At 34.1% G+C, this 15,377-nt stretch overlaps 1 protein-coding gene across 1 annotated transcript in view; it reads left to right on the top strand.

The window, feature by feature from the left end:
- The window catches only part of CFAP46 (cilia and flagella associated protein 46), a 78,204-nt gene extending 67,791 nt beyond the window's left edge, over positions 1-10,413 (top strand). The window contains exons 56-61 of the mRNA XM_068688787.1: positions 151-253; positions 2,419-2,531; positions 4,931-5,012; positions 6,861-6,997; positions 7,510-7,596; positions 8,247-10,413. Coding sequence (XP_068544888.1) covers positions 151-253; positions 2,419-2,531; positions 4,931-5,012; positions 6,861-6,997; positions 7,510-7,596; positions 8,247-8,374 — 650 coding nt within the window. The 3' untranslated portion in view covers positions 8,375-10,413. The remainder of the gene's footprint in view (positions 1-150; positions 254-2,418; positions 2,532-4,930; positions 5,013-6,860; positions 6,998-7,509; positions 7,597-8,246) is intronic.
- Positions 10,414-15,377: the final 4,964 nt, after the last annotated feature.

Genomic DNA, 15,377 nt, shown 5'->3' with positions numbered 1-15,377 from the left:
GGACTTAGTTTTTAAAAACCTTAAGATCTAATGACGGGCTAAAAAAATTCCTAAATATATATATTGTCATTTTTAAATGTTTGAAAATAAGATTGCCCAACATACTTTGTAGCATCTTAACCTTACAATTATGACATTCTATTGTTACAGAAGCTTTAAGTCCCTCCCAAAAAATGAAGGAAATCTTAGAAAAGTACCATGACCTGTTTACACTACAGTGGGAAGGAGTTATTGGCAACGTATATGTTCCAAGGTTTGTAGTATTCTATATGCTTTCATGTTTTATCCATGTTTCTTTTTTTAAAACAGTGATAGTTCCCAGAGGCTTCAGTCATAAAATAGGGTTACATTTCACTGCACTATTAAACACAGAGTAACCATTGTCTTTGTTTCAAATGTAGGATCTAAAATACGGTGCCAGAAATTGCTGTATATTTAAATGATCCAATCTTGAAAAAAAAAAAGGCTGCTGTTGCAGTCTTCAATGATTATTATGAGCATATACAGTCTACAACTTCCTCGTAAGGGGGTGTCGAGAGGCAGGAGACCTTTTCTCCATTAACACCAGCGACAGGACCCGCAGGAACGGGGTTAAGCTGAGGCAGGGGAAGTTTAGGCTTGACATCAGGAGGGGGTTCTTCACAGAGAGAGTGGTTGCACACTGGAACAGGCTCCCCAGGGAAGTGGTCACTGCACTGAGCCTGACTGAATTTAAGAAGAGATTGGACTGTGCACTTAGTCACATGGTCTGAACTTTTGGGTAGACCTGTGCGGTGTCAAGAGTTGGACTTGATGATCCTTAAGGGTCCCTTCCAACTCAGGATATTCTATGATTCTATGATTCTATGATTCTATGATATGGGAATATAAGTGTGATTTCTGGCTTTGTTCATAACTGTTTTTTAAAACCAAGTATTAAAAGCTATATTATCTCCATGCATAATGAGTTAACTGCAAGATTGTAGCACACATTTCAGCCACAATGTAGTAAAGGTACATCTTTCAGTTTACAATTTCAAACATCTGAAAGTTGATGAAGTTCGTATTATTTTTATAAAGTTTTTTCAGTTCGTTCTTTATAGAAGTACTTGAATTTTAAGATTGTAGAAGTAGAGACGTAAAAGGGATCTTGAGGTGTCAAGCCATTCAAGTCCTGTAAGTGAGGCAACATGGTGAACTGTGGACCTTGCTTTATAACTGCTAGTCTAATCCGTCCTTTAAAATCTTCTCTACTTAGGTAAAATCACTGTACAGGTACTCTGGTGTTTCTTCATAACAATTGCAAAGATTGTTAGCAGTTATCAGACAGCATAGTTTTTGCTGCTAGCTAGGCTGATTAATTGAACCTCTTTTCAAAACCTAATTTATTTATATCCTGCTGGGTGCATATATCATAGAATCACAGAACATCTTGGGTTGAAGGGACCTTAAAGATCATCTGGTCCCAACCCCACTGCCATGGGCAGGGAAGCCACACGGTAGATCTGGTTGCCCAGGGACCCATTCAGCCTGGCTTTGAACACTTCCAGAGATGTTGCATCCACAGCTTCTCTGGCCAGGCTGTGCCAGTGCCTCACCACCCTCTCTGAGTGAAGAATTTCCTCCCAACGTTTAATCTAAAGCTCCCTTCTTTTAGTTTAAAACCATTCCCCTTTGTTCTATCATTACCTACCCAAGCACAAAGTTGCTCTCCATCGTTTTTTACAAGCCCCTTTTAAGTTTTGAAAAGCTGCAATGCAAAAAAGGTCTTCCCGGAGCCTTCTTTTCTTCAGGATGAAGAGCCTCAACTCTCTCAGCCTTTCTTCATAGGAGAGGTGCTCCAGCCCTCTGAGCATCTTTGTGGCCCTCCTCTGGACCCACTCTAACAGCCCCACATCCTTCTGGTGCTGGGGGCCCCACACCTGGATGCAGGACTCCAGGTGGGGACTCACAAGGGCAGAGCAGAGGGGGACAATCCCCTCCCTTGCCTGATGACCACTCTATTGATGCAGCCCAGGATGCAGTTGGACTTCTGGGCTGCAAGTGCTCACTGCTGGTTCATGTTGAGCTTTTTATCCGTCAGAACCCCCAAGTCCTTCTTGAAAACTCCCTTTGAATTTCAAAGCGGTACAATGCATACATACATGTACACTAATGATTTTTATTTTTTTTGTTAGAGTCTGGTATTTGTTTAAAATATGCTATGCCCTTTTGTTTACAAGGTGTTACTAAATTAAATATACATCCGTATTAAAATAGTAATTATTAACGTTCCATACATTTTATTACACTTTCTGTAGAATTCTTGTTTGTCACCTTGCTTTGCACACTGTTTTTTCTAGTAAATATTTCTGGACCAACACTGAAGTGTTTGATGTGGATAGTTTCTTAAAAGTGTTCCTGTTAAACAGTAACAAAAAAAATTTCCCTTCTTTGCAGTCAAGCTGAATGGGAGCAGCTGCTGACAAACTGCAGTGCATTTCTGTTCTATGGAATGGAGAGATTCTTGTCTCATATTTTACTCAACAGACTGGTTGCTATGAACATCCCAAGTGAGATAACCAAACTGAAAAATACTTTTTAATTTACACTACCTTTTTTTCATAATGATCACAAAATGGTGTTTACTTCTTACTGTATTATCAATGTATTGACGTAAGTAATCAAAACCTTTTTTCAAGATCCAGGGTTTTGACTGGAAAAACTCTGCACTAAGTATATTTTATTCTGTTGCACATATCTCTTGTTATTCCTCACAAACGGGTTTATTCCTCCTCCACTTCCAAATGCTGGAATTTTAAATCAGAACACATTTATTAAGTTCCAAACATTGAATCATCATCTGATGTTTTTTTTCCAGTAAGTCCTGTGCCTTTCTGTGGAATGCAGTACTTGGTAAACAAGTGTTCTTTATTGTTAAGAACAACCTTTGTAGTACAGTTTCAGAATTACTCAGTCTTCACTCAGGCAAAGCAGAATTATCTGCAGAAACTGGGTTAATACTGAATTATTTCTCTTCTCTAATGGAGCATTTGTACACTCTGAGAAGGTAATTTTTTCTCTGCTTCTTCACAGCTATTAGTCTTTTTGGTGATATAACATAAGACGTAAATTCAGAACTATTATTTGAGATTCAGTCTTTCTTTCTCTTATTATTACCCTTGTACATCTAGAAGATATTCAGCTTTGGAGTTTTGCTGAAGTTATTAGGGTGTATGAATATGTTAGCTTCTTTCTATATTGTGGCGAGATATAAAATTAAGAACTGCAATCCATATCAGATTGTGAAGTTCTAAAAGTACCAGGAAGCTGATTCAAAAAGCTTTGATTTCCAAAGTGATTTAAAGGTGTATGTGAAAATATTGCTGGAAATCAAGAAGATATATCTTCCTATATATATTGGTCACTTTTAAAAATGAGATTTCAGATGCATGTAGGCCGATATTTATAGGACTAGAAATTCTGGAGAAGTTCGTAAACACTTCGATAATCCTGACCCTGGGACTTGCACTTAAAATATGTCTACATGAATTCTCCATAGCATCTTATTTTCCTTTAATGGGGAATAAACCAACTTTAAATGTATTCATGTTGCCCTCAAAGAATTGTTCTATTTTCTGGTCACCTACACAACTTGTTAGCTGATAAAATTACTGTTGTCTTGCAGACTGAATTTAAATCTATTGTAATCCTGATCTTCATGTTAGAAATACTTTCATTATTAAGTATGACGTGTGTCTGAGGTTCAAGAGGGCCCTAACTTGGACCCAGTATTATTAAATGTTCTTGTTGGTCATTTGAGTGATGAAATAGAAGATGTCTTTGCTGAAATTGCATATGAGACCAGCCTGAGAAAGAGGTGGTTCAGCAGCAAGATTAGAATGCAAATGAACCTTGCTTTATGGGCATAAATAGCAGAATGTAATTCAGGAAAGGCTAGAGGGAGTTGTGCTTAAGTAGAAATAATCAGTTAAACATTAGCAAGTTAGGTAATGGCTGCCTGAGGGGAGATACTACAGATTACAATCAGGAGATAAATCACAAATTAAACAACATCATCTTGCTAGGGATCAAACAAGACTAGGTTCTGTTATAGGGGTAACTATACAGGAGTGTCATTGGCAAGATAAATTAACTAATCTCACGCTCCACTTTTGTAAAGGTCTGGAGGAGAATACTGACAAACTAGAATAAATTATTGGTAGAGATCAAGTGTGGTCAGAAAACTATAGTGCAGATATGTGTGCATAGTTGTACAAATAAATATATATGTGTTTTTATACATATAGATGCATATAAATATACTTTAGGAGAAAAGGTTAAAATATTGAAGAGAAGCTTGATAGTAGTTCTCAAGTACATCAAAGGCTTTCCAAACAAAAAGGTAATTTTCTTCTCAGATATCTGTGTGAAATATGACAATTAAGTAAAGGTTTACGCTGCAGCAAACCAAGCAAAAAATCTTTAGGGAAAAACTTTTTAGCAAAAATCTTTAGGGAAAGCTTTTTAATCTAAGAGTACTCAGTTATTTCATTGGGAGCCTTTAAGGAAAATAGCTTAAAAAGAATGTTTTAACTGTAACTTGGTTCTAACATGGTCAGATAACATTTCCATACCTCCACTTTACAAGATTTTGCAACTACTGATTTGAGTCATATAAATCATTATCTGTAATAAGATGGTTACATGGACCTTGTTGTTAGTTATACTAAGGTGATGCAGGACAAAAGCCCATCAAACATTACGGAAAAGTGTATCAAATTTACATTAAATAATGTTAGAATGACTTTCTTGGTGTTCTTTTACTTAATGACACTCTTTTGGCTGAAATATAAATTTTATATGAGTTGTTTACACTGAGCTTAGTACGTCATTGACTTAGAAAAGCCAGTTTTATATACAGTTATTACGATGGACGTTATTATTAGTGGTTTGTTTTTTTTTTTTCCAGAGTGCCATTTGATGATACTTTTAGATCTGGTACGATCAAAACAAAGTTATCAAAGAATAACCAATTCTGATATCTACAAAAGGTAAGATTAACTTTATTTCGGTAAAATTCACAGTAATGCAGATTTATTTTTATTTCAAAGCAAAGTTAAAATTTTGAGTTATAAATATTCTTATCTACTTCTGGAAACAGAAGGGCTCATATCTACATTGAAGGGGGAAGTTAGCCTCTTGTAGCTTCATTCTTTACATAGGACTAAAGAGAATGAATGCTCTGCAGCAGGGCAATAATCAACACAATGTCACAAAAAGGTTATGTTACCCATACCTCCCAGCTCAAGATTCTCAAGATGTTCTAGTTAAATATATAAAACTTCTTTTTAACAGATAATTAAGAGTCCCTCTGAAGTTTTCCTATGCTGTATAGTTTAACAATCAGACTGTTTTATGTAATAAATTATTTTGGCATGCTAAGTGACCTCTTCACAATCTTTCATATTACACATCTGGCCTTCATAGACTTGAAGGCATTTTCAGTATTTTCCTTGCCTTTAAATTGACAAGTGACAGGGCTCGCATACTTTTGTTTTATGTACATTATGAATTTTAATGGATGGCGCTCAACAAATAACTTATAATGTATTAAAAGCAAGGATAGTTTTAGAGTCCTGATTTTATTCATTAGTTATTTAGTCCATGCTAAATTTCAGGTAACCCATTTGTACTCCCAAAAAAAGAACATGAAAAAATGTATTTTTATTCATGTCTTTATTGGGACTGCCATTGTAATGTAGACAATTAAATCCTATATCCGATCCTGTTAGGGCTGCATAAATATCTCTTGACTTTGATGATTATTCACTTAATGAAAAAGAAAAAAAAAAAAAAAAAAAAACCTTTAAAATACTGTTTAATCCATCCAGTGATGTGTAAGTTAAAATGAATTGTGTGTAAGGTATGTTATACACAGACAGATCTCTGAGTGTTTGAAAACTCTCCTGGTTTTAATATCCTTTTTTCCCATTAAACAAAACAAAACAAAGCACAGTTTCTTAAGCTATTTTTTCTAGCTCTGTACTTCTGAAGTCTTATTTTAATAGCTTGGTAAATTTATCAGTGGAACTTATGTGTTTAATTCTATCAGTTTCCAGAAAGTTTAGAATAATGTTCAGTTAAAACTGAATCACATAACTCCATAGATAATCAGACAGCATCTTCCAAAAAGATTACAAAAATTTTTAGTTATCATCTTCTGATTTAGTTACCATAAAAGGCAGAGATCAAAAAGAAGATTCAGCCTTTAATTTACTTCAGTTCCAGCCCTACAGACTATCACTCCCCTCCAAGCACTAAAACAATAATGCCAAAGATACTTATTTAAATATTCCTCTTTAGAGATGTCATTTTAGAATAACTGAATTGCTTTTTAAGTCTCCATATTACTGCCATGCTTATGACATGAGCAAGCTTTCAGTTCCTGCAATATTTTCTTTTTCCCTTTAAGAATAGAAGCTGAACTAAACATGTCTTTTAATCCATTTCACAGCATTTTGAATCTCTTATAAAGGGTATTCTGCATTGTTTTATAAAAGTTAATGTGGTGTTCTTCCATTCGTATTTCATTTGATGCCCAAAGCAGTAGAATGACAGGGAGCAATCCACATAAAATTGCATCATGAAAAGAGGTATAGAAAAGTTATTATAATTCCTTGTTTTAAACATAAGATATGGTACAAAATATTTGAAAGCATTTTATGCTTAACATACAAGAGAAATGGATTCTGGGATTTTTCTTAGTTTGCTGAGATTCGTATAAAATTCTCTTTCTTCTCCTGTTAAAAAGTGTTATATATTTATATTTTTAATATATTAGTATGCAGAATTTCAATTACATTTTTATTTTATTGATCTCATACTTTTTATTTTTTTAGTTCTTTACAGTTTGCTATAGAGAGACCAACAGAAACAGTAATGCTTCTTAGCCTTACTGGTGTTCGTTCTATAATAGCCAACCAGTGGTACACTACCCTGCAAGAGAATGCAGAAAGGCTAGAAATTTTGTTTGAGAGTAAGTATTTGTATTCTTCTTTATCCACAGATGCATTATTTCAAATGTTTGTATTTATATTACTCATGGGGTGTGTGTATGTATTTTTCTCCCCTTTCTCCACTGTCTTTGCTCCTTGGCAAATTTTACCTGGTGTTTCCAGAACAGGTAAACAGCATGCAGGACACCCTGTGTTGTTGACAGGTTAACCTTTCAAGTAGAACAATAATCTCTTTAAATCAATTTTAGTAGAGGATTTATTTATGGTCATATGGTAAGATAGGATTTCTATAGGATTTCTGTGGTGAGAAGCAGTGACCTAAGGCTTGACAATCTATAGTTGCATGAACTGTGAGGAAAACAAAAAGTGAAGCTAACTCTTCAGTTATACAGAACTAAATCTCTAATAGTATCCTTTTGTTTGTTGTTATTGTTTTTTAAACGTAAAGACATCAGGCCATATATGTTTGATACTTTCTTGTTTTTCAAAACTTTCAGTAAAAACTGACAGGAACTAACATACTTCTTTCCAGATTTGTTGCACATTGGTAGAACAACCGGTCAGACCATCCATACTCTTCAAAAAAGGAAGATTCACAGGGAAAAGGATTCAGCTCAAAGTAAGAACTAAAAAGCTTTGTACAAAAGCTTTGCATTGCACATTAACACAATTAGAACCTGGTAGACCTGAAGACTTATAGGCAGTTTACAGATATAGATAAAATCTTTAAAATGAGCTATGACAGTTTTGAGAATATTTTTACAAGAACTGAAAGTGGAAAGATGACTGATTTAATATTACAATTGCAGTAGCTGTATTTCACATGTATTCAATAAACAATTAATAAATAAATAAATAAAAAAATTGGGGAGACTTTGTCATAGTTGAACAAAAGCTAAAATTTATGCTCCACTGAACAGTTATAAAATGAAAAAAATGGTGTGACTCAAAAGTTACATCATGAACATGACATGAACAGCATAATTTTGCTTCACAGTGCATGGTAGATTAGTTTTATGGGTATAGATTATAGAATGCAAAAAGTTGAGCCTGCAGTCATTAGACAGTCTTCATTGTAAAGGGCACGCTACAAGAAGAATTATACTAGGCATCTTGTTGGAGAGGGATTTCTGAGTACATTCCTCTAAAGAGAGGAATGGAAAAGTACCATAAGTATTAAACAAATAGAAGTGGTTAAGTTACTGCACTTCATTCTTATATTCAGTCGTATTCAGAAATAACAATATTTAAAATTTATTTTTTTTTTAGTGGATGAAGACTCTCACAGTTCTCCTACAGACAAAACAGAACAGAACTTTCACACTTCCTCAACTGCCATTCATCCATCATTTTTTAATTGTGTGTTATATGGTTTGCCCAACATAATTATTCTGTGACTTGTGTCAGACTTTCCATACTATGAATTACCACTAGACCATGCATATGGCATATCTCACATTATTGTGCTAGATACTCTTCTATATAGCCTAAGGAGAGGTAAGCTTAAGAAAACATCTGTTATGCTGATTGACTGATTTTGGTTTTGGATATAAACAGGTTGATATTAGAATAAGTGTCATGAAATTATCGAAAAACACTAATTTTAGAGATGTCAGTTGGTATTCTAAGCTTTTCCAAACTCAGCGAATCCCTCTAAAGAACTACTAATATTTCTATTTTCTTCAGATTCCACTGAAAATTTGAAAAAAAAATTCTTGGTGAGTACTAGCACCAACACCTTAAAGGAAACCAGGCTAGTGTTTTGGGGTGTTGATGCCAATTTCATTGGAATGTTGTCACTGTCAGTGCTTCCATTTGGGAATACTTTTCCTTGATGTATTTTGTTTTTAAATGGAAGATGTATCAGCTGAAGAATTAACTGTCACCTTATTCTGAGCTAATTGATTTTTAACTTTGTGTATAGCAGCAGTTGTAGTTTAAGTAGAAAATAGGGCAATATTAAAGTTTTGCTTTCTTTATTTTCCCATAGGCTTTCTGAATAACATTAAAGTACCTTTTATGAAGATATATTAAATTATCCCAAAATCCCAGATAAGCATTTTATATGCATAGATTTTGTAGTATGTTCTGCTAATCAGCAGTATGTTTTTAAAATACATACTTTAAAACTTTATTTGTAATGATAACAGGAAAAAAAAAATATGTAAAATTATGTAGTATGTATAGAAAATACAAAGCTATGATCATTATTGCAACTAAAAACATTTTAGTTTTTCCAGTAAGATGGTGATGCCTGTTTCCTATGATTTTTTATGTTCCTGGTTGAGTATGAAAATAGTGCTGAAAATATACTGTTCTTAGCATTCCTGCTGTGCTATAGTTAATTAAAACCTGATAAGAGTCACAGGGCTATATAGACATTAATTACAAACTCATGACTTGTGAGATGCTTCTTTTATGTACACAATATAATACAACTTTGTACTTCCTTCTTCATTGTTCTAACAATTTAATTAGATAACCTTATATGAATCACAGCTTCTCTGTCAACTGTGTTCCCTAATCCTTGTTATTCACTCTATATGTAACTTCATTCTTTATTTAAGCATGGGACAAATACTTTGAGAGGCATATGTCTGGGCATTTGGTAACAATACAAGCTAAAAAAAAAAAAATGAGGAAAAAAAAAAAGAGAATTGTGCTCAAGTGGGCAGGCAGCTAAACGCCACACAGCTGTTCACTCACTCCAGACCGTCCAGTGAGATGGAAGAGAAAATTGGAAAGAACAGTATAGAAATTCATGGGTGGAGATAAGGACAGTTTAATAAAAAGCAAAAAAAATAAGAAAAGGAACAAAAAACAAACAACAAAAGCAATACACCATGCAGTTTTGCACAATCAGCCAACCAAATCTCACACAGTTCCCAAGAAACAGCAGCCCCTCCAGACAGCCTTTCCAGTTTTATTGTCCCACATGACACCACAAGATACGGGATATCCCTTTGGCCATTTGGGGTCAGCTGTTCTGGCTCTGTCCTCTCTCTGTTCCTTGTGCACCCCCAGCCTCCTCACTAGCAGGGCAGTGGGAGAAGCTGAAAAGCCCTTGGCTTAGTGTAAGCACTGCTCTGCAACAACTAAAACATCAGTACGATATCAGCATTATTCTCATCCTAAATCCAAACCATGGCACATACCAGCCTCTATGAAGAAAATTAATTCTATCCCAGCTGAAACTAGGACTATTTATTTATTTGTTTATTTATTTTAAATCTCGACAGGTACCTTTTCATTGCGTCACCATTGCTTAGCTGCCTGTTTAACATCCCATGCACAGCATTTGGGAATTTCAAGTGGTTTTGAAGTTGAAGAAGCAAATGGTTGGATCTGTTGTTCAGTATAGCAAATGTACACTAAACTGTTAATGTTTCAGTTTACTTTTTCCACATCTTTTTCCAATAAATTTTTTGTTATGAAATTGTGTTTTCCTATTGCTAATGGCATTTTTGACCTGTAATACTGGCTTTCTTTTACTGTTTTTCTGTAATAAGAAAGGCTTTTTAAAAAGCGCTACATTCAGTAGGAATCATGAAGCTAGTCTGCCTTGCTACATGATAGTTTTAATGAACTTGTATTAATTTCCACATTCTTGAAATATTGCATTTCATAAATATTGAAGTCCAGAAAATTTTCAATGCTTTAGAAATGACGGTGAGGTTCTTTGAAAGTAATCCAGGATAAAAACTGTAAGACTGCAAAGGTTAGAAGGATCATTGATATCTAAGTACAATGGGCATATTTGATAGTTTACTACTGTGACTTTATTTATGAAACTGAAGGAAATAACAATACATTAAAGTGTTTTACTCCAAAAAATATTCTCGTTTATATTTGATACTTTATTCCTAACTACATTGCAACAATCTCTGTCAGAAAGATGAATAAGTATGACCAAAAATTTCTTTACAGTCTGACAGCATTACTTTATCAGAAAGCACTGATAAAGAGTGATGGCCTTACCCAGGAAACTTCAGACCTGTAAGCTTTACTTGTTGGGAGTAAGATATTGGAAATACTAGTCAGAGAAACTGGTGGAATCCCTACAAATCTGCAATCTATGCTGATTAAGCATTGTAAAAGTGGGTGGCATGCATTTATACATAATATCTGATTGATATTTCTGAGGTATTAAAATAATAATTAACTTAGGACCATGGAGTGTATTCATAACCAAATTGCCATGGTTATTAGGAGAATATTTTCTGTACTGCTTTGCTAAATACCAGTCAGTAAAATCATGAATGGTAGTAAGACTAAGGATGTGAGATGATAAACTGTATTTTAGGTGGTAACAGTGGATATTCATGCAGTGACAGTAGGAGATACCTAGTTCATTGCTTCAGGAATTAGTACTGGAAATGATATCTTACCTTCCATTATATGTTTTTAGCAGTGTGCCATGACATAAGTAAATTTCCTGATGGTAAGAAGTAATAAGTCACTTCAGGAAAAGATGTATAGAAGAGTTTGGAATGATATTGAAAGAAAAAGAGCATAGGCAAATTAATGTATTTTGTATTTCTTTGTAAACTTACAAAGCAATTTAACAAAGAAGGCTAAGAAACTGCATCGTATATAAAGGAAGGACTCAGCAGTCCAGCTGATAAAATTTTAGAGTTCAGAATGCTGATCTATTAAAGACTGTAAATGTGAATGAAGCTAAGCAAAAAAAAACAAAACAAACAAACAAAAACCTGTTGAGAAACAACACTGTAAAACAATCTGTTTCATATCCTGATCTGAGTATGCATCTAAAAGCATAATATATACACATTATTTATATATTTAAATATTATTATATATTTTGTATATATTTATATTATATATATATATAATGCTTTTAGATATATATTCTTTACATTGTGATTGAGAATTTAAGCAGAAGGAGTCCTTTGTGAGGACAAAATGAGTTTTAATTAGTAAACATAAAAAGAACCCACTTTGAGTTAAATTTATTGTAAGATGTCTAAAGAGTCCCAGAGTATATGAAGCTAAATAAGTCAAATTTACTTCTGTGATCCCACACAAGAATATTTAATGCAATTTTGAAGTTTTTGCAGAGATGTAACAGTTTTCACTTAAGAATTTTACAGTCAGCCAGCCAAGTTCTAAAAAATGGCACATGACAGATAATTTAGAGTGTATTCACCAGAACAAATTGAAATATTTTCATTTATTGTTCAGTCATTTGATCATCAGCTGAGAATTACAAGGCAGCCACACCTTGGGTGGAGTCTCAAATTAGGGGAGAAAGTGGGAGTGAAAAAAAAAAAAGAGAGAGAGAGAGAAACAGAGGCTCTCGGATATCTTCTGTGCTCATGGAATGACAACCTTGTCAGGTTTCAAACAGACTGTGCAAAGGTCTGGGTAAATGTCACATTTGTTCGAGCCAAGGTTCAAGACTGAAAAAAAAATTGTGAGACACTCTCATAGCAAACTAACTGGGCAGACAATAGCAAGTTTTCCCCCAAAGAGTGAGTCAACGGGTGATGGCAATGAAAGCCAATTTCTGAGTGTGCAACCTGATAGGAGCAAAGAGAAATATGTTTATTTTGTAGTGAGTGGACTCCCAAGAGTCTCCTTGGCTTCAAATGATTTGGAGAACTAAGTTGTTGCATAGTCATACAAGGTGCCATACTGAAGGTCTTCATTCTTCAACACTGAATATTAAATGAATGAAACAAAATTTCCAGTTCCAGGTTAAAAAGTTGAATGAGGAATGTTGATTTCATATGATAATTGTATAGAAAGACTACTCCGTAACAACTGCAATGGAAATAGTCATGATGAAATGCTGATTTGATCTTGTTAAACCATTCATTAAGTACATACGAATAGAACATTCAAAAAGAAGGGACCTAGTACTAATTATTGCATAAATAATCTTAATAAAAAATACTTTTCAACTTCTTGAAGTATTCTAGAGAATGCTCATGAATTATTTGTCTGTGAGCTTTTAATTTTTAAAATATTATTTATTTTTCAGCAACTTGGAGGAAAAATTCCTACTGATGACCAAGGTATAAATTACAGTATATACAGCTGAGGGTATATGAGCTCTATACAAGAAAGGCATTGGCACAAACCCAAACAACAAGAATAAAAGCTTCAGAAAATATTTCATCTATATGGCACCACATCATTCCCTGATGCAGTATCCATTCATACAAGAAATATTAAATGGTTAGTGCTATTCCATGTATCAACGGCTTTAAAATAACTTTCTGAATTATGTCTCAGCAACATAACAAATCACATTATCAATTAGCTTTTATAACAGAAATGACATTTTGTAATATATTTGAGATTGAAAAGAATTGGTTAGCTAAAATTTATGCAATCTAAAAAATATGAGGAGAAAAAAATCACGTTGAATTTATTGGTAATACTCTAGGACAACATAATTTGAGTAGTAGGTAACTGTCCAAGATGAATGACATCAGTATGTAGTTCTAAATGATCTGCAGGGAAGAACTACAAGTTTGCTAGAAAATTATAAACAAAAAAGAGAACCTCTATCACCAGTCCATGGTGTAACTGCACTAAAATTAAACTGCCATAAGCAATCAATCAAAGATTTATCATAACAAATGCTTCTCCCTACAAAGCTAGCATAGCTTGAGCTCTCAGTAAGTCTGTCTCTCTACTTTGCAAAGAGTGAGATGTGGTAGTGCAGATGCTAAAACTTAGCAGCTGATGGCTGTGGGTGTTTGTAACCAGGGAAATTAGAGTAGGTTTAAGATTGTTGTAAAATATGTTCCCATGAATAGTTAAGCCCATTCTTCTGTGTTTGAGCTCTAATTAAATGACTTTACAGCCTGCTAAGTTTTATGACCACTGCTTTGGCACCCTGTCTGACCTGGAAGCTGTCCAGGAATACGATGTCAGGGGAGAGTCAACCATCCTACATGAATATGAATCTGTTCTTTTATGTATTGCAGATGAAAAAACAGCTCACCGGCTGTATCTCTCCGATATTATCAGCTGAAGTATCTTCAGACAGTTAGTACTACCACACATGTATATGGATTTTAAAAATGTGATCAAGTTAAAATGAAGGCATGTTTACATCCTCTGAAATATTTACCAGTTTGTGGAAGACCTTAGTCATTATTCATCTAAAAGGTAGATACAGTATTTCTCTGCCAGTGAGAGCAGAACATGGGTAGTATTTTATGAAACTAGTAGATGATATTGACAAAGCAGTAGTCACAGAAGTCTTCATTTAAGTATAAGAACAGTGGAAACAAATTAGTAACAAGTTTAAAATCTACATTGCCTAAAACTTGTGTTTCAAGGGGTAATTTTAGATGACAATTCTATTTTTACAAAAGTGCAGTATAATTTAACAAAATTGCTAGTGTGTAAAATATCAGGTGTAATTCCCTAAAATCTGAATCTTGCTATCTATTATATAGATTTTTTTAAAAAATCAAAATATTATAATCACATTAGTACATCTACCATGGAATATATTATTCCACTGTCAAGAAAGAATATATACACTAAGTGTGAAGTTCAAACATAGTTCAAGCTAACCAAGTAAACACCCTTTTCTAAACTAAAAACCTCTGTCTTAGGCCAAGAAGACACAAGAAATGAAAAAGGAAATAATCTGCAATAATTGTAAACCCTTAATGTTTGTGTCACCGTTGGCAAATTATTATGTCATTAATAGAAATTATATACATTTGGCTGTCTCTGAAAATGTTCAAGCATAACATGACCCTCTATTCAGTTATGTTTTCAGTTTGGTGGCATTGCCCATTAGCGTGGGAAATATTTAGTAAGCTATTTCTTTTTCACTGAATTACTATTGTGACTTATTTCTCCTGTATTTCATATAATGCTTCATCTGACAAATGATGGCACAAGAGGGTGAAAACCTGCAAGATGAAACTGAAAGCAAGATCAGTACTGAGCTGTAGTAATATGTGCTTTCATATAACTGGATGTACATGACCTATCAATTTTCTTGATGCTCTCATACTTGACATTCCCCGTTGCAAATTGTTAGTAGAAACGAGGTGTCCACAAAAATGAACAGCTTTTCCAGAAACCTCCAACAGGCTGCACTGATTAGGAATTTGTGTAATTTTCTGATTATGCCTTAAAATAGGCAAACTCAATGGGAGAGCTGGAACAATGGAATTGTGTGTAGCGCTGTAATTTGCAACGCCCTGAAACAGAAAAGGAATGTGGAAAAAGAAGTTTGTGATGAAAAGATTTAGTCTGTTCAGAGCAGATATATTAACCTTAATTCTAGTATTAGTAAGCTTGTTTGCTGAGGTTCTCAGTGTTCTTTTAGCAACCAGAACTGACTGTTCTTCTACTAACATGACAGGTACTTATTAATTACCTGTCAACACACAATGGATAATT

This window comes from Anas acuta, chromosome 7, assembly GCF_963932015.1.
Source record: "Anas acuta chromosome 7, bAnaAcu1.1, whole genome shotgun sequence".
Classification (NCBI taxonomy): Eukaryota; Metazoa; Chordata; class Aves; order Anseriformes; family Anatidae; genus Anas; species Anas acuta.
The sequence above is the reverse complement of the archived record's forward strand: the minus strand, read 5'-3'. Positions and strand labels throughout refer to the sequence as shown.